This window comes from Canis lupus, chromosome 5, assembly GCF_011100685.1.
Source record: "Canis lupus familiaris isolate Mischka breed German Shepherd chromosome 5, alternate assembly UU_Cfam_GSD_1.0, whole genome shotgun sequence".
Taxonomy (NCBI): Eukaryota; Metazoa; Chordata; class Mammalia; order Carnivora; family Canidae; genus Canis; species Canis lupus.
Genome location: NC_049226.1, coordinates 43,530,184 through 43,554,009, shown reverse-complemented (window position 1 = coordinate 43,554,009; position 23,826 = coordinate 43,530,184). Strand labels below are relative to the sequence as shown.

Sequence of the window (23,826 nt, the reverse complement as noted above, 5' to 3'; positions counted from 1 at the left end):
AGACAAGACAAATTAAATAAGCATACATACTACATGGCAATATGCGATCTAGTCCTAAACTGTGGGTCTCTTTTATAGTTTAGCTGCTCAAACTTCTAGTGGATTGCATTCAGTTGTAATCACTACACTTAAAGATAATGTCGTCTAGATAACCCAGTGAACATCAGAAAAGATGAACAAGTCATTTGGGGTCTGGAACTTTTAATTGGAATTGAAACCATTTAGGGGTGCTGGATGGCTCAGATGGTTAAGCATCTGACTCTTGATCTCATCTCAGGTCTTAATCTCAGGGTCGTTGAGTTCAAGCTCTACACTGGGCTCCATGCTGGGCTCCATAATAATGTGGGAACCATTTAGCCTGTAGAAGAGAATTCTAGATGTGGGTGGGCAGTTTAATGGCTGTTGCTAGCTTTGATGTATATGTGAGAAAGACTATGTGTCCTTTGTTACTGTGGGCAACAAAACTAAGTCCTCTACATGGAAATTATAAGGCAGATTCAGCTCAATTTTCCTTACATGTGATAGTCTGCAATAGGACAATCGATTGGTCCTCAAGGTAGTGCATTCCCTGTCCCTAGAATTGTTGCAGTAGAACCAATTTCCCTTTAGGGCTGTTATGCCCATCAAATCAAATGAAACAGTGGGTAGAAAAGGCATTTACTGAACTCTAAACTGCTACAAAGTTGTAACACTTATTATAAACTACACTAGGATTTACCTCTCTGGGATAGTTTGGACCCAGTGATCCCTATACTTTCCTCCTTTTAGAAATTCTATAACACTATCCAAATACCATAAAAGAGAGAGAATGTTTTGCATATTTAGGGAACTAAAATATTTTTAAGTACTTTAGAAATACTCATTTGAATGAAATCAGTATAATACTGGGGTAAAATAACAAAGCTGCTCCCCTGCTTGAAGACACTTGGTTAGCTATTAGTGTTGATGTTATACTCTGGGGGAAAAAAACACTTAAAAAATTAGGTAATCCATACTTACAAATTCAATATGGTGCTCTTCAGTAAGTGAGGTAACTCATTGCTATCAGATCTTTTTAAGTCATTTCCTAGAACCTGGCTGGGGCAGAGTTGGGTGTTTTGGAGTATATTCAGGAGGCCAGAATATAATTCAACTCCTGCTTATAGTTTGGTGGGTCTAGGCTAAAGACCATCAGTACTGTCTTATTTAGGTAAAAATTATTCTGACCATTTAGAGCCACTCCTTTTAGTATGTAGAAATCTGTAGGTGTCTAGAAATGCCTTCCCCAATGCCTTGGTTCTTTGGGTCCCTCTTCTGCATTCTCTCACTGTACTTCCTCTAGGATCTCTCCTCATTATTGATCGTTTATTGTTTGTCTTCTCCCATACTTAATAGATGAAAACAGCTTTCTGCAAAAAATCCACCAAAGGGTTGGTTTATAAATGTAAGGTCAGAGCCTTTGCCCAAGGGTGCCAGGTATATGTATATGCACAAAAGTAGTGGGAAACGAGCCTGGAAGTTGGGGCCAGACTGTAGAAAGAAATGAAAATCTTAGGAATGTGGATGTTGTGCAGTGGACAACAAAGCTAAGGAATTTTTGAGATGAGGAATTAGATATGATTAGGGTGTGTTTGTGTAAGAATTAGCCAATAAAACAGGAGTCCTTATGGTCAGAACCAGGGAACAAGTTTGTTAGGTCTCTCCCTTCTTGCAAAGGGAAGTGTCAGCTAGGTTATGGTGCCACACTTTCTTCCCTCCCCCACTAAGGAGGAGGCTGTTCACAAGAAGAATCCCACAGCTTCTGATATAGCAGTCCCAAGGCCTCCACCCTGAACTCATATTTTGCATGGCAAAATGCAATGATAGCATTTGCCTAATGAGCTTATCTAGAATTCCCACACCTATACACAGCATGGTAGTTGGTCAGCTGCTTCCAGGACTAGAGGTAGCAGCCAGACCCTACTCTCTCCCAAATGAAATATGATTCCATATTCCGTGTTGCCCTTTTGGCTTCTAGGTCTGCATGCCACTACAAAGAATCTTTGGATGACTGGACTAAACTGACTGTGTCCTTTTGTCCATATCACTTGGTTCATGAATACAAATAGGAACTCACCACAGTGTGAGTTTGGATCTCCTCATGGTCTCTTCTGACAGTACTGGTTGCACATCTGAGCTTTATGTAGGGTACTTGCTGATGTGGGAAACAAAGGCAGAAATAAAGTTATTAAATTTCCTCACTGCCTACAGCCCACTGACAAGTCCTTGAAACAGACAGAGTGACATTCCTCTAGGGACTCAACTGCCTTGATGTTAACACTTTGTTTGTCAAGGCCTAAAGTCAATCTTAGCCCAACCCCAAGGATCCTGTAAATCTACTTTAACATATAAAAATTCCTTTAGAAATTTCCTTTATCTCTGAACTTGAAGATACGTGTTGGCAATCATCCCCCAAGCATGTGACCCACCGATATACATCAGGTTTTATTAGACGGTAATAAATGACCTTTTCCTAACAATAGGTATCCCCTCATAGTCCTGGAAACCTTGCTTCCAAAATTCCTCAGAGCCTTACGCTCTCCCTAACTCCCTCCCAACTTGAAAGCATATAATGGGCCACTCCTCATGACCCTGGCACAGCTCTTTCTGCCCATGGGTCCTGTCCCCGTGCTTTCTTTAATAAAATCACTTTTTTGCACCAAAGACATTTCAAGAATTCTTTCTTGGCTATTGGCTTTGAACTCTAACATTCTTTTCCTATGCCATTTACTGGAATATTTAAGAGACAATGGATTTTCATAGAAAATACACATTATTTAGTAAATTATTCTGTGATATAAAATTCCTCTCCCTCAAAAATAAAATGTTAAACCCTAATCAATTGTCAGTGGAGGGGACCAGATCTGCCTGTGGCTGGGTGTTAAACACTATGGGAAGGAGTCCTTACTCTGACCATGTGATCCTATAGTTGCCTCATAGGGATTCTTTCTCTTTTCCCTTTAAATTTCCTTGGGAATTTAAAGACATGTCACAGTATCTATGAGAAGGCCCTTTTCTTTACAGGAAGTAGAATCTGAAATTCATGCAAATAAGGAGTTTTGATAGGAAAGAGCCAATTACCAAAAAACTTCATGACTGACAAAACATAGCAAAATGTGGCATTTTAAAAGCTAGGGAGGTCACATTACCATTCCCAGGTATTCTCCTCATCTCCACGCTGTGAAGCAAGTGAAATCTGACTGGAGCATGGAGGGGAACATGAGGAAGGAGGGGCAGAAAGAGAGGTTGGATTGCGCTGAGCTGAGCGTGCCCTGGTTAAGTCACACCTGAATGTATCACCCTGCTGCCATGTCAGATCCCGATAAGCACCAATGGAGTTAGAAGATCTGTCCAGGTTCTATGCCTGCAAAACACCAGCCATACTTCTCTGTAAAGAGCAAATGATTTGTTTGTAGAAGTCAGTGGTTTTTTTCTTGAAAGTGAGTTGTGTTTCAAAAGCAGTCTCTATGGTTATATTTAAGTCTTTGTTGGAAATGGAACAGCTTTGTCTCCTTAATCATGATGACCCTGGAAAGAAACTTCAGATTTGCCTGTCTGTTCACCATGAGGCAAACTTGGGAGGTGGGAACAGTGGCTTCCAGAAGCCCAACGTGGCAAACAGGCTGCTGAGATCTCGTGACTTAGGTCATCCCTTCACCCTCATTCCAGACTGTACTTGAGCTGTCTTCAAACTAAGGAGAGCAAAGAAATGCCTTGAATGCATCCATATCAAACATTTAAATGTCTCCCTTTAGTGACTCACATGTGATGCCAAACCTGTTATAAGAACTCCCTTTTCCTTGCAGAGAACATAAAACCCTACAGTTGTTATGAAATCAATGTGTATGCACTGTCAGGGGACCAGAGAGGATGTAGCTCCACCTGGGGTAACTCTAAGCACAAAGGTGAGTCTTGTGACCTTTTGTCAAATTTTGCTTTAGTTCAACAGTTTGGATTTGGAGGATGACAAAAGCCTCCTGTGTTCTACTTTGCAGCACCACGGAGGGGCCCCTATATTAATGCCATCTCAGAGGAAAAGGGGAGCGTGTTAATTTCATGGAACGAAATTCCAGCCCAAGAACAAATGGGCTGCATCCTCCATTACAGGATATATTGGAAGGAACAGGACTCCAATTCCCAGCCTCAACTTTGTGGTATGTGTGAGAAACAAATGCAGTGGGATCTTTCTTACTTAGCTGTTGGGGAACCATAAGTATGTCCATGCACATACATACACACAGGTGCTAGCACGGTGAGTGGCACACAGTAGGTGCTCAATAAATATTTGTGAAATTAATTGAATGAAGAAAAATACAAAAAAAAAGAAAGAAAAATACAAGATATCTAAACACACACACAGAGTTAATGAATATGATTTGTGCAAAGCAAATTGAAGAAATGAAGATAATGGACTAGGCTCTCAGGAGCCGCTCACGTGGGCACATGGCATTTCAGAAAGCAGTAATAGCACTTCAGTACTATTATATATACCCCTGAGGTTTGCAAGGGATGAGTTTAGAGAAATTTTGAACTCCCACATCTATAAATACTATCAGAGCATATTATTTTCTCCTTAAAATGGGTAAAATACAATACAGTTTAAGTAACTTCTTATGACCCATAATTATTCTATAACTATAAAATGAAAGCAATTAAATTCTGGCTAGAACATTATCCCAAATGATTTCATCTCTCATTTATGTAGCAGCTCCTAGTCATTTGCCAGATTTGATGTTCTAATCTTTGATTTATTCAGAATCATGGTTTTTGTTTTTTTGTTTTTTTCCTGGATTGACCTTCTTTTTATTTCATAAACAACTGGCTTTCTTTCAGGAGCATTTATCATGAAGAAGCAATATTTTTATCCCTTCATGAGAGCTGTTAGGTCCAGGAAGAATGCAACAAAGCCACCCTGAGATGTGGGTGCCAGAGAGCTGCCTGCAAGAGCAACTTTTACCTGGGAAACTTTACAGGATGGTCCTTTCTCTTAACCTTAGAAGATCTTCATTATTGCTATTCTGAAAGTTATGACTTTTAATTCTAGTTAATTTTTATTCTATAAATAACACCTGCACATGGTAACAAATATTCAAATAGTTCAGAGAGATTTACAATAGAAATTATCTCTTTCTCCATTTTAAGCAATAGCAGTTCTTCACATGTCTTCCAGGAAAAAACTTAATGCACATACAAGCATATATTTGGGATAATCATCTGTATTCTGAGCTACACCTTGCTCTTACCTCTCAATAATACATCAGTTCACATCATTCCATATGGATTTACATCATTTTTTAAAACAGCTCTATAGAATTCTATCATAAGTCCTTGCAATCAGTCTCTTCACTAATCTGCCATCGATAAATAGAACATATCATTGAACAGAACTGCTTCCTAATGGGCCTGTCAAGGTAAGTCAGTTCTGAAATGCGCCCCAGAACCTGATGACTTCATTGACCTCTTTGTGGGCCTTTTGGAATTCTCCGTGTGAAATTTGCTTCTTCTCCCCCCACCCTCCTACTGTCATTTTAGCAGAATTTAAACCATGATGCCTATTTACAATCAACATGGCCATTTGGTTCTTAAAGCTGATCTTATATATATTGAAGAAAACCTCGACCTTATTTTATCACAAATCTGATCATCTAAAGTCTATGTAAGGGCATTTTAAGTTTTATTTATTTTTTTAGTAATCTCTACACTCAACTCAAACCGCAAGATCAGGAGTCGCACCTTTCATGGACTGAGCCAGCCAGGCACCCCCTATGTAAGAGCATTTTAAAATACATTGAAGGAAGGTGCAGATTCAAAGTCCTATTTCACACCAATTTAAATTAAGTTTTCCTTTTACTCAGTAAACACTTGATGAATTAGACTTGTCCCCCATCTTCAGAGAGCTCTCAGTCTACCGAGAAAGATGGGAAAGTACGTGGAAGTGATATAGCCACTTTACTCAGGGACTGACAACAACCTATTGTATTTGGCAACCAGAAATCATTGACAAATCCACAAGTACAGTTTTTAGAGAGTGGTAGAGGGCATTAGGTTGAAGACAAGGGAAAGAGACAGCGGAGAGAAGCATTGCAAATGGAAGAGGAGGACGGAGTGCCAAGGAAGGAGGGGTCCTGTTCTCTGTGTCCTCTGTCCAGCAGGCAGCAGCACTAATGGCCCATGGGGAGTGCAGTGGGAACACTTAGTCCTGCCTGTACAGAAAGGCGGTGTACAGCTAGAGTGGGGTGTCTGCCTTTTAGTACCTTGCACAGGTGATTCTGGTGAACAGCCACTCCTCTGCCATGTGCACCAGGAGTGCATTTCTCTACTGTCACACACATTGTGTTTTGTTACCACTTGGCTGTCTTTGTCAACAGACTCTAAGCATCATGAAGGCAGAAGGTATCTCCCCATACTTACAATACAGCCAGGAATACAGGAGGTGCTTAATAAAAACGGTATTTGTTGACTAACACATGAGTGAATATTGCCCTACACTTTGTTAAACCAAGTGGATTGTTAGGTTATAACTAGTTCCCAGTAATTTCAGCTGTTTTGTCTGGTAGCGCTTGACCTTCCGACCTGCAGCCTTTCAAATGATTGGCAACTATCCGATCTTCCTAAACTGGTACCTCCTTGTTTCACCACCCTGAGCCTAAAATTTCAGACCCCCACGGATTGGATGCCCCCCTTGATCTCTGTCCAGACCAAGCAGCAGAACCAGTATTTCTGGCACGCCTTCTCCCATTACTATTTTGCTAGCCAAACTGCTGGCGCCATCACCTGCCTGACTGCTCCCTCCACAGAGTTACTATTTTTGATCTTCAAATATACATATGTGTATGTGTTTGTTTGCATATAAACTTCTTTGGCCCAGCGAACAATTCAAATCCCTTCTAAAGTCTAAAGTCTCATTTCTAAAGTCTCATTTCACTCTTAGAGCTAAGGATGCCTTCACACAGTTGGACAGTTGACTCTGATGCTCACTGATGCTTCGCTGCAGCAAGATGAGTAGACGGTCTCTCCAAAATTAATTTTTTAATCTCCTGCCTTAGAAATAAAGAGATTTTGAGTTTAATCACACCACTTAAGTCTGTGCAAGCAATTTCATCAGGTTAAAGTCAGCTTGCAATTTTCCACATGGTACATTTTCTCAATAGGATGTTGAATATAGAAATTGCTCTGATAGTCACAGCTGTTAAGTGATCTGCTCAGGCCTCAGTCCCTTTGGGTGGAAAGGCCATGATATTGCAGGACTCCTCGCTGCTTACCCATAGTAAGCCTGGGTGTGGAAGTATGAGGGGTCTGTTTTCCCCACTAGATGGTGAACTTTTTGAGGCAGATTCTGTGCCTTTATATACTTGGTGACTTGTCCAGAGCACAAGCTCAATAAATATTTGTGGCTGTTAAAATAAATATAGCGAACAGAAGCATTGTCTGACCTGCCCTGAGGTTTGTGAGCTGGTAACTGATGTTGAGGTTCAAAGTGCTGGGTCCCAGTTTCTACTTTGATCACCAGCACAGGCGTGTCTGCTGAGGGAGCCAGCAGGCTACTCCTGCCAGAGTTCTGCTGTGGATCTTGTAGTATTCTGCCCCTGCATCCCCAGCTTTTGAGAAGACACTCCAAAGCTCACACCCAGCAGATCACTAGAGAAGAATGCCTCTGTACTAATGGAGGAGGAAAACAACATCAGTGCATTGCTCAAAAAACCCCAAATCTTCCCTGCTGAGACTCCCCAGGAGTGTCAACAGCAAAAGAGTCTGATAATCTAGGCTTAAACAGCCAAGTAAATCCAATCTAAGTACCATTGCTCCTATTTTTAGATTTTATGTCAAATTAAAGCAGATCATCATATTAAACCCATTAAGACTTGTATCCAGAACCTACCCCAAAAAAGCAGAAAATCAAAATTAATGTTACTTAAATGTCTATTTCATTAACTGCTAAACTTAGCTTGCTTAAAAATTCCATTGAAAACAACTTGTGTATTTGACTTCTTCCCCAAGAGTTCTCAACTATATCTAAAAATGTTGGAAACATTATAGTCATAGAAAATAAAAGGAGTTACTACAGCTACATAATTTCAAAAGCAGAAAGATAGGGGCACCTGGGTAGTTCAGTCAGTTAAGCGTCTGCCTTTGGCTCAGGCTGCGGTCTTGGAGTCCTGGGATTGAGCCCCACATTGGGCTCCCTGCTCAGTGAGAAGTCTGCTTCTCCACCTCCCTCTGCCCCTTCCCCCAAATATGCTCCTGGACATGTTCTCTCTCTCCCAAATAAATAAAATCTTTTTTTTAAAGCAGAATAATAAAAGTTCTTTCAAAAGATTTTACCACAGGAAATACATTTAATTATTTTGGTATGCTGTCAAGTGGGACCACCATAAATGACATTGTCTAGGGCCTAGTAAAGTATGTACTAATGAATCAGGACTGTTTTAAAACAGCAATGTGCCTTTCTCTTTCAAATTAATTACAGGATTAACAACAAGAACAAAATAAGTAAAATCATACATTCAAATACTTCCTTTAATAGATGCCTTTCTTCTTTTTTATCTTTATCCTCCTTTCAGAAATTCCCTATAGAGTATCACCAAATTCACATTCAATAGACAGCCTGCAGCCCAGAGTGACATATGTCCTGTGGATGACAGCTCTGACAGCTGCTGGTGAAAGCCCCCCAGGAAACAAGAGGGAATTTTGTCTGCCAGGTAAGAAACAACTTTAAAGATGGTGCGTCCATCCTGGATTCGTACACAGGCCTACATTCCCACTGTGTCTGGCATAGAGATGATCAAATGTTCTGTAATTCATTAGCTACTTTCTTGCTGCTACACCTTTGCACTTGCTGTTTCCTTTAACTGGAGTATCCTATCACTTCATGTCTCCTTGAAGATAGTACCTACTTATTTTTCAAAACTCAGCCTAAATGTTTCCTCCTACAGGAAGCCTTCCCAAATGCATCTCCATAATTCCTTCATAATGCACTACATTTGACCCCTATTAAAACCTCTGAATCCTGGGGCATGTGGGTTTCTCAGTCAGTTAAGCATCTGCCTTCAGCTCAGGTCATGATCTCAGGGTCCTGGGATTGAGGCCTGCATCTGAGCAGGGAGCCTGCTTCTCCCTCTTCCCCATGTGCTCACTTCTGTTCTTTATCTCTCAAATAAATAAATCTTTAAAAAGAAACAAAAACAAAAACGAAACTCTGAATCCAATAGGCAGAAAGTGTTACCTGTTTATCTTCAAGGTCTAGTATGGTACCCGGCACATAGTACTTGTTCACTAAATCTCTGTTCCAATGACCAATGAAAATAATCTCAACAATAATAATAGCAGCTATTACATATACCATGCACCAGTCTTTGAGTGCTTTGCATACTGCATTAGTTTGCTGGGGCTCTTGTAACAACGTGCCACAAACAACAGAAAATAATCTTCACACAGTTGTGGGAGGTGGAAGTCTCGAGTTCAAGGTATCAGCAGAGTTGGTTTCTTCCGAGACCTATGAGAGCATCAGTTCCCTGCTTCTCCTCCTCAAGTCTAGTGACAGTCTTTGGTGTTCCTTGGCTTATAGATCTCTGCCTTCATCTTCACGTGGAGTTCTCCTTGTGTGTGTCTCCATTCAAATCTCCTGTCTTTTAATAAGGACACCAGTCATACTGGAGTAGGGTCACCCTATCCAGTCTGACCCTGTCTTTTTTTTTAAATTTTTTTTAATTTTTATTTATTTATGATAGTCACAGAGAGAGAGAGAGAGGCAGAGACATAGGCAGAGGGAGAAGCAGGCTCCATGCACTGGGAGCCCGACGTGGGATTCGATCCCTGGTCTCCAGGATTGCGCCCTGGGCCAAAGGCAGGCACTAAACTGCTGCGCCACCCAGGGATCCAGTCTGACCCTGTCTTAACTAATTACATCTGCAATGATTCTATTTCCAAATAATGGTTACTTTCTGAGGTACTGGAAGTTAGAATTTCAATATGGATTTTTGGGGGTGGGAGGACACAATTCAACCTGCATAACACTACTTTTACTCATTTAATCCTTGACCATGGCCACACGAAGTCCTTGCTTTACATGATTTACCTGGCCACAGTACCAGGCACTCAATTCAAGATGAATAAAGGAATAAAAAGGGATTCAGATAACTTTTATAATAAGGTCCAGAAGGTACAGAAAGATTACCCAAAGTCATAGAAGTGGTAAGTGGCAAAACTACAAATCAAACTCAGATCATAGTGACTTCAGTTAAATTGGAGTATATAAAGAAGTGACTAGCTAACATGGGCTTCCCTCCATTGCTTAAATGGTGCTGTGTTCTCTGGCAGCACCTGTCTGCATCTGCTCCAAGTATGAAACAAGCTGTTCTTGCTTTGCAACATGGAGTATCAAGTTGATCATCCAGGACTTTGTTGTTCTATGCCAGGTACCTCTCCACTGGGAAAGCTGGCAAGCCCTCTTCTCATCCCCTAGTACTCCCATGAAAGTTAACTTGTGGGCAAGCAATTGGATTAACAACTCCACATCTTCCTGTTTGTAGTACTCCAGACTTGTCCCATCTGCCCAGGAAGGAAGGCAGATGCTAAAGAAATGTCAGTTTGTGCCAGGTGGTAGCAAAGCTGCCTGCGTCAACTCCCCTGTTCAGCCCTGGTGACACATTTCTCATGGGGGCTGGCAGGTCTGTGGCTTCTTGTCCCTCCCTACTCACTCTCCTCCCTCCACCTGCACCTATCCTGACACTATCAGAAGAATCTTTCTGCAAGACACCTTGATCCCTGCTGGCATTCCACCTCCTGTGGCAACTCATCAGTGGTTCCCCAAAGGCCTTCAAGCTGGAATTCAAACTGCTCCGTTCTCAAACCCTGCATGATCTGCTCCTGATCACTCATCTAGCTTCATCCTCTGCCACAGGTTCATCATTCATACTCAAAAGCAAGACCAGACTACCTGTAGTCCCCTGAAAGTCCGCCCTGTTTGCTCTCTCTGTGCCTTTGCCTTGTTCTGTGTAGTCCGCTTCCCTAAATTTGTCTGCTTTGCTAGCTCCATCCTTCAAATCTGTGACTTTTGACATGCCTTTGGGAGAACATCCTGGGTTGCCTTTGATGTCATTTCCCATGCTGGTCCCAGCCTACACTGCCTTGTACATGCCTTTTTTAAATGTGTATCCCATGGCATCATGGGCTTACATGTTTACACATCTGTCTCCTGGACTAGCTTCATGACTAGTCCAAGACAGCAGAGCCCATGTCCTTTCATCTTTGCATCCCAGCTCCTACAAGGGCCTGATACATTAATAACTCAATAAATGGATGAATTAGTGAAGAATCCTGATGCAGAGCAAAACACTTATTCATAGCAAGGAATTAGAACAATTTCAAAGACCCTAGTTAGACAGAAGGCTTATCCAGTGGTTTGGGAAAATCAGTACTACCATTTCTCAAGGGCTCTCTATGTTCAGGTACATCACCACATGCTTTATATACACCATCTCTACTCTTCACAACAACCTGCAAGGTAGACGTCATCGTTCCTCTTTTATAGATCAAGAATCTGAAGTCCACTGATCACATAGCAGTCAGTGGCAAAACCAGGACTAGAATTCAGGGCTCCCAGTTCACAGCCAGTGCTTTGTATACCACACCCCCTTCTCCTTTTGCCTTTGTTGGAGGACAGAGCCCTAGGGCTGGCCCCCTTAGGGCCCTTTCTCTGGAACTGAAGGGACAAAAACAAGTTGGCCTCATTCCTGAGCCCAGCTACCTAGTTGCTGTGGGCAGGTGCCAGAGGGTTCACACAATAGTATTTTTAGATATTCATTGCAGATAACTCAGTCACAGGGTTTGCTAACTTTTCAGGTAAAGCCAGTTGGAGTGTGTTTGTGGCACCAAGCATTTGCGTTGCTGTCGTCATAGTGGGCATTTTCTCAATGCGTTACTTCCGGCAAAAGTGAGTTGGTTACATTTTCCAATTTCAGTAAATTTACTTTTTTTAAACGGTAATAGCTGTTGCCATTATGGGTCAAAGAAATGGGCTTCCTCAAACATTGCTGGTAGCAGACTAAATTTATTCAACTTTCTTGGACAACAGTATATGATAATTTTTTTAAAATATTTTTTCCTTATTCAGTCCTTTTTTTGTTTTCTTAAAGATTTTATTTATTCATGAAAGATACACAGAGAGAGAGGCAGAAATATAGGCAGAGGGAGAAACAGGGTTCCTGAGGGGAGCCTGATACGGGACTCGATCCCGGAACCCCGGGATCATGCCTTGAGCTGAAGGCATCAAAATATATCTCATGCTGTATGGCATATTATATCCATTAAAGAGGCAGAAGAAAATTAAATGGTATACTATTTGCAATATTACATTTTAAAAATGTTACAAAGAGGTACAAACTTTCTCTTTTTAAAAAGTACATATAAACACCCTCATATGCAAGATGTATCTTAGCATTAAATTTGGCTCTATATAACATAAAAAGCCAAAATAATATAACTTAAACTAGCTGACAGTTTCTCATCCAAGTCAAGGAAGTAAACTGAGGCTGAAGACTGGTGTAGTAGCTCTATGGTCAGGGATCTAGGCTCCTTCTATCTTTTTGTGCCAATATCCTCTTTTAGCTTCCATCCTCAAGCTCACTTGGTCCAATGACTGCAGGAACTATAGCCATCATACCTGCATTCTACAACTACAGAGAGAAGGAAGGAAGGTGCCCACACCTCCCTGTTCAAGAGCCTTTACATGAAGAAGTCAGACATGACACTTTGGGTCACACCTCATTGGCCAGAACTTGGCAAGGCAAGGGAGACTTAAAATTGTGGTCTTATATTTGGCTGATTGTCATCCCAGTAAATCAGGGTCCTCTTCCTAAAGAAGAGAGTGGTTATAATAATGGTGGTTATATCAAGGGATAGAATAAGAGGTGATTTTAGTTCTATTTAACTAATGTTCTACAATTTCTTTAAACAGGTATTATAAAGAGAATTTTATAATGAGTTATTCAACACAGAGTTTTCATCGTGTTGTGTAAAGTAAGAGAAGAGGCCAAAATAAAACTAGCTCAGAGTCATCCTACTAGTCATTGAACTTGTCTAAAAGGCTTTACATGTATTGGAGCTCTCATATGTGAAAGATACTTCAAAGCAGACCTCTCTTTAGGTAGACTTTGAAAAAGTTTAATTCAAATAGTCAAGTAGGATCACATTTATCCTCTTCCGGGAAATATTATCAGTTAGAGTGAAAGCTTTTTTGTTTAAAAAAAAAAAAGTCCCCAGATATATGGCTTTTATGATAGTTTATTTCTCTCCCATAGAGTAGTCCTGAGGTAAGTCATCCAGGTTGGTTGGCACGCTGTGCTCCACACAGTCATTAGGGACCCAGTTTTCTTCCACTTTACTGACATTTCTTCCATTCCTTGGGCATTGTCCTCATCTGCATGATCTGCTCACATTCATTTGGAGAAAAACTAGTCACATGGGCACATCTCTTGCTTCAAAGGGTTGAACATCCTGGAAGCCTTCCATTCTTATTAAACATCAAAGCTTATTAAAGCCAATTCTTCAAAAATATTTACTAGTTTTGAGTTTTTTATAAATAATCAAAACATTTAAGTCACATGCACGTATAAGAGACATTTTTAGGACTTTTTTCCTTCCAGTAATACAAACACATTTTAAAATATTTTCAAAAACCCAGAAATGATAAAGGAAAAAAAAAAGACCAGTGTTTCTTCTGATCATCAAATACAACTACGGTTAACAGTTTGAATTATTTTCCTTTGTTGTTTTTTTTTCTCAGCATTATTTTTTTAAAAGATTTATTTATTTATTTATTCATGATAGAGAGAGAGAAGTAGAGACACAGGCAGAGGGAGAAGCAGGCTCCATGCAGGGAGCCCGCACAGGACTTGATCCTGGGTCTCCCGGACCGTGCCCCAGGCCAAAGGCAGGCGCCAAACCGCTAAGCCACCCAGGGATCCCCTCTCAGCATTCTTTTAAAACATGGTTATGTTCAAGCTACTTGTGCCATTTGTATCCTGTTTTGTTTTTTTTGGTTTTTTTTTTTTTGAAGATTTTATTTTTTTATTCACGAGAGACACACACAGAGAGGCAGAGACACAGGCAGAGGGAGAAGCAGGTTCCTTGCAGGAAGCCCAATGCAGGACTCGATCCCTAGGACTCTGGGATCACACCCTGAGCCAAGGGCAGATGCTCAACCACTGAGCCACCCAGGTGTCCTTGTATCCTGTTTTGCTCTTTACAAGGATTTTCGGTTTGTTTTGTTTCTTTACCTTTAGCATAATAGTTTACCTGCTAATACAAACTCTTTATAAACATTCTAAACTAAATAGTAAGCTCTCCACAGATAGGAACTATGTCTTCTTGTTTGCTAGTCCATCCCCAGTTTGTGGCACATACTCATCATAGATTAGGGGTTTAGTCAATGTTTGCGGAATGAATGCATTGCTGGATAGTGACATCTAAACATTACATTGAGTAAAAGTTTCATAGTTTATTTAGCAAATCCCAAATGGCTGCATCATAACTCTATCATCAATCCAAACTTCACAGAAAACTAGTCTAGCCTTGCATGATACATCATCTTTCTCCTTCAGGATTTTTATTTTATTCATTTGCATTCCCCTATGCTGAACCACCTCTACAATGAAATCAGTGCACTAAGACCAACACTTCCATGCCACCATATACACACTTAATCAGCTGTCATTGTTTTATCTACAGGGTATTTGTTCTTCTTTCGGCCCTCAGACCTCAGTGGTGTAGTAAAGAAATTCCAGACCCAGCGAACAGCACTTGGGCCAAGAAATACCCCATCATGGAGGTAAGGTGATAAGGCCTTAGTGGTAAGTTGATAGGATTCCAGCGAACTCCCCATTGTAGTTACAAGGAGACCTAGGTACTTACTTCCTATGGATGAGCTGAAGCCTCCTTTGCTAGGTTACTGAGTCACCCCCTTCCATGCACAGGAATTTTCTGAAGCTTATGACCAAAAGACAGACCCATAGCTTTTCATTCCTCTTTATGCCTTATGTTCCCTTCCTTACCTCAACTACTTCAAAAGAAATTTAAAAAGCAAGTATTTTTGCCATTTTCTGAGCACTAGCCTGACTTATCCAAATTCAAGAGAATTGGAGCTTTATAACGTGACATTTCCTGTCCTGAGCATAGAACAGATAAATAGAGCTCAGACTATTTTGGTGTTGGCAGGAAGCCAGTAAGTTATTCCATTGTGTAAGGAAAGGATTTTAAAGGAGAGGCTGCTCGGCTGGCAGATGGGAGAGCAGAGACTAAAGGATGAGAAGGTCATTGCTGCACAGCCCGAGGAGGTGAGAATAGCTCACGGTGGGCAAGATGGTCATCTAGGGTGAGAGGTCTGGGAGTTGGAGGCATCTGCACATGGAGCACGACTGTGCATTTCAGGGGGACAAAGTGGAGGAAGGAGGTATGAGTGTTCTTCCCTGGCAGCCCTGCACTCTTCCTCACACCTTAGAGCTTCTCTTCCAAGATTCTTTTCCTCAGTTACACTGTGCATCCTCTCATCCACACCCTTCCTCAGGCCACAAGCCAGTGGTACCAGCCACTGCTCAGGGAGAGAGCAGGTTTCAGCCACGTCTGCCTCAGTGGGCACCTGAGTCACTGGTGTCAGTGCCTTTGAAATCGAAAGGTGGGGCATAAACTTCACCTCTATCACTCACTATGTGGATGGCCCTTGGGCAACTTCCCTGATGATCTGAGCCCCAGTTTCACCCTTTGTGAAACAGGAATTGACAGTATCTCTAGTGTAAACTGTTGTGAGGATTAAGTAAGAGGCCATGTAAGGCATGTGGGTCGGACAAGGCACAGGTGGTTCACTTTCTTCCCAGGAAGACTCACATTTGACATCTCCTTTCAATATTGAGGGACTGCCTCCCTGTTAAGTTACAATAGCAAGAACAATAACAACAACAGTAGCCTTATATTTAATTATATATTTTTTACATCATGTCATATACATGATACAATTGTATTATTTAATATATTCATGTTTATATATACATATATACAGGTATACTTCAGATTTATTGCAGGTTTGGTTTTGAACCACAGCAGCAAAGCAAGTATTGCAATAAAATCAAATGAATTTTTAGGTTTCCCAGTACATATAAAGTTATGTTTATACTACACTGCAGTCTATTAAGTGTGCAATGCATTTGGTTGCAATCTTCTGATGACCTATGGGCATGCACTCGATAAGGATGCCGTTGCTGGTGTCAGAGGGGATTCAGGTACCAGAAGCTGAATCAGCTGAGCTTTAAGATCTCTCTCTTCCAATGCTGAGATTCCACAGTCCCATGTCCTAAGAGCCTGAAATAGCACAGTGGGAAGCATCTCTCTGGGTCAGTCCCGGACACCTGGCTCCCAAACTTGCAGCTTTGGCATCATGGTCTCTGTTTGCCTCTGCCTGGGCATGAGGAGATACAGAGGCATGCAGGGCCTATGAAGGGCCCATAGAAACCTAGAAGAAATGCTGAAAAAGACACACAACGGGTTAAAGATAGTAACACAGGGAGAAGATAACAGAAATTGGCATACATGTGTCCAAAGCTATATAGTATGTTCATTGTAGAAGCCAAAAAATTGGGCATAATATAACCTGCCACCAGAGGAGGTTAAACATGTGGGTACATCCATACAACAGAATAATGTGCAACTACTAAAAAAAAGAGATCTCTATGTGCATCTAAAAATCCCTAAGATAATTTAAAGGTGAAAAAAACAGTTTGTAACAGTTGTCTAAAATGGGTTCTCATTTGTATAAAGAGGAGGGCGATTTTATATACATATACAACTGCAGTATATGAACAGGATATTTCTGGAAGCCTACATATGAAACTGATGTTTGTTGCCTTTAAGTGGTAGACTGGAGGTAAGAGGGCCACTTAATTTTCATTACAAAGTCCCTTCAAACTTTTAAATTCTTTTTGCAAAACTGTGTGCATGTATATCTCTTGTAAAAATAACTGGTAAATTAGAAAATAAAATTTAGCTTAAACATGGCATCTGTGATGATGGCCTTGAGGCTGCCTCAGAACCCCATGTCACTTGAACCCCAAAGTGGGTAGACTATTTTAAAAGAACCAAACTGCTCTCCTGGTGACAGGCTGAGGTAGACATTAGAAACACAATATTCTTTCACCTCCAACAAAATTCTCAGAATTCTTTTGAGTTCTCAGGCCTTAGATTCCCCCTTACCACTTTTAAGATGGGCTAAAATAGAACAGGTCTTCAAGCTTTTGAGAAAAAGGCCAAATCATAAAGGGGGATCACTGGGGTATTCTCCATTTTGAACTTATAGAAACCAAACCATGTCTGAAGCACCTGAACTAACAGTGGTCTCAGAGGCCCTCCTTGCCCCGGGACTCGTTAGCCAGAAGGCCTGCCTTGTACAAGCTCGGAGGAGCAGGCTCTATCGATACTGCCAAAGCCTTCAAGAAGGCAGAGCAGATGCCTCACCTTATGAAAACAAAAACAAAAACAAACCATTTCTGCATCTGTATAGTCTTTCCCACATCTAGGGTAACAATGCTTGATTAGCTCTGCTTTCCAGAGCTGAAGGCCATCTACCAAACCAGACCACTATGCCAGGGCCAGTATGGGTAATGATCAGAAAAGAGCACACACTTACCTCTAGTTTGTCAGTGTCCTTTACAGAAGGCTGTCCTGAGACAGCACCACCATTCATTTGTTGGATGCTTGCCGTGCTCAAGGAAAGCAGCAGACATCAGAGGCCAATCCAAACCAAACCACTCTTACACAACTTGGCATTTGACAGATGAGGGAACCAAAGGCCAGAGGTTGATGGAGTTTCCCCAAGCTGTAGAGTATCAGAGTTGAGACTAGTCCTCAGGTTTTTCCTGTCCCAAGGGTATTTTTTGTCATCCTACTTCTCTCATGAATGATCCCCATTTGTAGATGGTTTATGAACATGTTTAAAAAAAAAAGTGACAGTATAAATCATCATGTGCCAAGAACCTGATGGTGGTTTCTTTGCTGCTCTAGGAGTCCAGGGTAGGAAACAATCAGTCGTGGCTTCATGAGGGAGGAAGAGCATCAAGCAGGAAATGGTGCAGCAAACAGAGCAGGGTGGAGGCTAGCAGTGGAAGCACACTGAGGTGTACCTGAAATCGTTTCTGAATGGAAACTTGGAGAGGTAGAGGAAGGTGCAGGAACCTGACTACCAAACTAAGGGCTAGTGGCTTCACTGCAGTTGTGAGTCTGAATTGATAAAGGCTTTGGAACTCTGCTTTAGAATTATCAGTGTGATAGTTTTTAGGGTGTAGGTAGAGCCCAATAAAGCCTAGAAAGAGAAATGTTATCAAAGTGCTTGGGCTTGGACTCAGGAATCCGCAGTTAGTTTGGAAAGGAGAGGACACTGAAGAGCTGATAACTGATGTGATGCTGACAAAGAGAAGACAGAAGACAGACAAAATTAGCCATGCAGGAAAAAAGAATGAACATTTTTCCAAAAGTTACTCTGGGTTCTTAAGAGCAGAACTGATAGAGTATTACCCTCAACCTTTCATCAAAGCCCATACTCATTAACAACCCTAAAAACCCTAAAAAAAATTCATCACGTGACCTCAGATTTCCTATCCTAGCCTCAGTTTGCCTATCAAAAGAACTAGCAGGTTCCAGAGCAGATCAGTCCTTGCCCATTACCTCCATACCTGGGAAGTATCTTTTAAGATTCAGCTCTAGTGTGACTCTGAAAGTCTTCCCTGCTGCCTGCCCCAGACAGGAGCAAGCTCAGCCTTCCTTTGCACCCACCCTGCCCTCTATCCTAGATAAAGAGCTAGTGCAGTTGGACTCATCAGTCTGGTTGAAGGTTGAGCTGGGTAGTGAGTCACTCATTGGCTTGAGGGGTGGGTGGTGGGTTTGAGGAGTTCATGGCTCCTGTCTTCCTCAATGTTAACGTCTTCAAACCTGTCACAAAGTCAAGGGCCCACAGTGTCCCTTCTCAAGCCAACTAGGCAGTGCAGGCAGCAAGGCCTTTCAGAACCCTGGAGAAGTCAGTTGTCAAGGGCTACTTACATAATGTATGAGCCTCTTCTTCCCCTTTCTCAGAAGACACAGCTACCCTCGGACAGGCTCCTGACAGACTGGTCCAATCCTGAAGAACCTGAACTCCTGGTCATCAATGAAGTCCTTCAAGTGACCCCAGTCTTCAGACATCCCCATCACCCCAACTGGCCAGACAAGGGACGAGGAGTCCAAGGTCACTATACCTCTGAGGAAGACGCAGCATATAGTGCCCCAAGCCTACCACCTCCAAAAGCTCTCATAGCAGAGACAGGACAACTAGTGGATCTGTACAAGATGCTGGGGAGCAGGGGCCCTGACTCAAAGCCAGAACACCTAACCAGCCCCTTGACAGTCCTCTCAGTGGACTACCTTCCCACACATGAGGGATACTTACCCTCTAACATAGAGTATCTCCCTTCACATGAGGATCCTGTAACTGACTCTCTGGAAGAATTGGAGCCTCAGCACATCTGTCTTTCTGTTTTCCCTTCAAGTTCCCTTCACCCACTCACCTTCTCCTGTGACAAGAAGCTGACTCTGGATCGGTTAAAGATGGGGTGCAGCTCCCTCATGCTCTGAGTGGTGAAGCCTGCAGTGTCCCCCACCTCCCCAGTCATCACCTCTGGGTGCTGCCATCAGGCATGTTTGCAACTAGAGGGCAGACAGGCAGCTCGGGGTGAAATCTTGGGGACTGAGAATTGGCTGTAGCCCAGATACCTCAACTTGCCTTCTCCAGAGCCTTAGGATCATAGTTAACCATTGAACAATGTGAGGGTTAGGGGCACAGGCTTAAATCAGCATATCTTTTTGACTTCTCAAAAAGTTAACTACTGTTGGCCTTTTGACCACTCTTACTGATGACATATTTTGTATATGTATTATATACTGTATTCATACAATAAAGCTAGAGAAAATGTTAAGAAAATCATATTCCTTATGTATAGTACTTAAGTATTCCTTTAGTACTCTATTATATTCACTGAAGAAAATCCACCTAAATAGACCCACACAGTTCAAATCTATGTTGTTCAAGGGTCACCTGTACACCATGTGCATCTACAATCTGAGTTCCTACAACTTTCTTGGCTATGTTGGCCAGTAAAGGGAAAGGATAAAGTAGAAACCAAGGCTCTTACTAGCAATCACTAACAGTCCAGGGGACAGGTTCATGTACAACTATTCATAAAGTAGCTCTATAACAGGTCATATACCTAGGTCAGTAGCACCCAACAGAACTAAGATAGAAATGTTTTCTATAGTTCTTCACTGTTCAGTGCAGTAGACATGAACCACATTGGCTACTGACCACTTTGTAATGTGTGTAGTAGTATGACTGAGGAATTGGATTTTGATTGTAATTAGTCACACTTGGCTAGTGGCTACTGTATTGGAGGGCACAGATCTAAATGACAGAATATAAAGAATATGAATTTTCAAAACAGATCAACCCAATTTTACAGATGAGGACATAAAAAACGCTGGTGAACACCAATATAAAAGGCCTCCCACAATAGCCAGGACTTCTTCAAATACCTACACAAATGTACCTTTTTCCTATTTTATTTTGTCTTCACTCTATTTCAGTGAATCAAGAGTAGCTTGATGGTGGAGAGTTAAACAAAGCCGCTGTAAAGAACCTGGGCCAACAGCTTCCCTTCTCTGAAATCCAGTGTCTTGGAAAGTAGTGGCCCAAAGGCTGACACCTTGTTTCCTCTTCCTTCTGCTGCAGCAGCTGTTGCCTTCAGAATGAGGGCTGTCTTGGGGTCTAAGACCCAAACCACCAAGGTTACTTAAACTCGTGTCATCCCCTTCTCTCCAAGGCATCCTGTTTTCCTTCCTCAGGAAGACTGAGCTGGTCCTCAGACAGCTGAAGTTGAGCCCAGAAGATACTTCTCTTTTTCCCAGCATGAACTTGGAACATGATACATGTTTTACTCATTTAAAGCTGTGGCCCCTTCCCCTATCCCATCACTGCCTCTATCCCTTCACTACAGGCCCTTCTGCAAGATGGTAGGGAAGTCTTTTAAAATGCTAATAGTACCCTTCCCAAAATAACAAGATGAAAGTCCAAGAACCTTTTTCTTAAATCCCTGTTAAGCCCTGGACCTTGACCCCAACCCAAACACTGGCACCAAGACAGCGGTGGTTTACCAGATGTCCCTCAGAGCTCTAGAAATTGAACTCCTGAATATTTGCTTATTCATGTTTATCTAGGCTTCCTGCCATTCCAGATATAATATAGTTTCCTCAGGCTTTCTTTGAAAAGCAGATCCTTCTTTCCATCTCTATTCTATTTAGGTGTTGAGGAGCACCCTTGCACATCGTTCCTTGCATCTCAGCAGTTTCAGAGTTGGTTTGTCTATACCCACGATGTGGTCCCTGTTGTTTACAATGAGTCATACAACAAGGCCACCCCCTCAGAAGCTGGTTAACCTATCACCTCTTGACAATGGGAGGCAACTTCTTTTACAATTCCTGCTTTACCTATCTCTGATTTTCTGATTGCCTGGTACCCATTCTTAGTCATTCATCCCCTCCCCGCTTGGACCCAACACCCAGCTCCCATCTCATTACCCCCTAGGCGCTTTTCCTTTCCCAAGAGGATATTGCATTTGTTTTCCTAAAAAATACAAAAAAAAAAAAAAATTTAAAAGAAAATTCCTTGACTCCTAGAGGATCCTTCTAAGACCACAGAGCTCTCATTCCCTCAATGCTTTCGTAATTATGATGTCCATACCATTTACTTTCTCTACTGGACTAAATAACTTGAAGGCAAGAATGATGGTAATTTGCTTCCCCAGCACACCTGGTTCATAGTAGGCTATCGATAAAAAGAACCATCATCTGCTACTGCTTTCACCTTGTTCCTTCAATTCCAGAAGCCAGTCTCATTGTGCCTGCTTCCTCTTTACCGGGGCTACTGAGTTTGTTCTTCATTCCCAACACTCTACACAACTGTTCACTAACGACATTGCTATATAATACATGTAGCAGTGGTTTTTTTAAAAAGCCCTCTTTGACCATGCCTTTGGCTGCTCACTCTACCAGATAAAGTAACCTTTTCACAAACAAGAGGACCGGTAACTGTTCCAACCTTGCCAGGTAGTAGTCTTCACAATCCCCTTATCCTGCAGATGCAGTCAAAATACCAAATCAGGTTGCCTCCTTTAACCAGGACTAGGTGGGGCTCATGTATATTCATATACCCAGTTTTCATTACTCAGGAAAATTAGCTTTGATCTTAATCCTCACTCCTGTACATTCGCAAAGCCAACCCAAAAATCTCTACTCTTTTGAAACACACCAAATTCCTTAATTCTCTGAGACCTAACTACTACAAATAGAGTCCAAGTTCTCTTAGTGCATTCATGGGAATCTCCACCACTAATTCTTGTGTAGAGATCCTTCTCTTAAATTGCTCCTCGAAAGGGCCCTCCTTGCCAAAAGTCAGAGATTCTACTTCCTGGACCTCTACCATTCTTTTTGGCAATAAAGTCGAACTAGTGTTAGCTAGTTCTTTCCCTTTTACTGACTTTTCCCTTCCATTCTGTCCTAATTTCTCAGCTGCCATTAATAGCCCACAGCTGCAATTCACCAATGCCCTGAGGCCAGTGAAAGACAAGCCAAGCTAGGCACATTCTATTCTAGTCAATCTCTTTATGTTTGATTCTTGGTTTTTCTCCACTCACTAGGCTTTTTCCTTCATCTGATACAGTTGTGATCTGTTCCAATATTGCAGCTAAACCCTCCAAAGAGACCCATTTTTCTTTTCCTAACCTGCAGAACTCCTGGACATTCACATTATCCACTATGAAAGGCTTATAAGTGAACTCTGAAATAAATCACTTCTCTAGAATAAGAGATGAGGAAAGGTCTCTTCTTTCCACTAATAACAGATAGCAATTCAGTCAATTTGGCTGTCAGTGGAAAGAAGTTAGATCGTTACATCACAACCTAGATTAATTAGAATAAATCTCCAGTAATTAAAACGTTTGCAAAACACATACACTAAAGAAAAATGGACTGAGCAAACTCCATTGCCCAAGAAACATGAAAAAAAAAATTACCTGTAATCAAAGAAATGAAAGTTAAATACCGTTTTTCACTTATCAAACTAGCAAAATCAAGAGAAAAATCAAGCCAGTATTAATCAGAGAAACTGGTGCTCACACCAGGAATGTTAGCTGGCTCCTATCTGGAGGCAGTTGGGCAGTAATATTCAGCAAAATTTGAATAAGTAACTCCAACTCCTAGCACTGTAGACCAAAGAACAGTATAAATATCATTAAGTGGGATAAACGATTGATCACACCACAGATTAAAATGGAGAGAGGCCCTAAATGTCCTTCAGGAAGGACCTGATTATATCATAATCTATATAATAAAACACTCAATTTCATGGAATCTAAGATTCCACCAGTTTTAGGACACACCATTACTTTATGTTCTGAGAAGAAAAATTTGCTAATTAAACTGTCATATGCCGTCAATTTCTATGGTGGACGATCCCGTCCCCACCATTTTAACATGGCAGAAACTGGAATGGATTTTAGAATTGCTGACAAGTATACTATACAATCTTTCCTAGAAGTTTAACAAAATTTGACATGGAAATAGTTAAAAAAGGTTAAATAGAATCATCTTTTATAAACCAATGCCAACCCCCCCCCCCCCAAAAAAAAACCTGGAACAATATACACCCAAATGCTATAGTGGTTATCTCCAGCCACAGGTTTTTTA

The 23,826-nt window shown here is 41.5% G+C and overlaps 1 protein-coding gene and 1 long non-coding RNA gene across 2 annotated transcripts in view; one reads left to right on the top strand and one right to left on the bottom strand.

Moving 5' to 3' along the window:
• IL12RB2 (interleukin 12 receptor subunit beta 2) overlaps positions 1-19,996 on the top strand; it is a 63,130-nt gene extending 43,134 nt beyond the window's left edge. Inside the window, 6 exon segments of the mRNA NM_001025399.2 lie at positions 3,825-3,923; positions 4,014-4,172; positions 8,580-8,717; positions 11,860-11,950; positions 14,746-14,845; positions 19,129-19,996. Coding sequence (NP_001020570.1) covers positions 3,825-3,923; positions 4,014-4,172; positions 8,580-8,717; positions 11,860-11,950; positions 14,746-14,845; positions 19,129-19,665 — 1,124 coding nt within the window. The 3' untranslated portion in view covers positions 19,666-19,996.
• LOC102154658 lies at positions 15,978-23,826 on the bottom strand. The gene is made up of 2 exons (XR_005359622.1): positions 17,690-23,826; positions 15,978-16,531 (listed from the first exon to the last, which is right to left on the bottom strand). It is a non-coding gene; the product is annotated as an uncharacterized LOC102154658 (long non-coding RNA).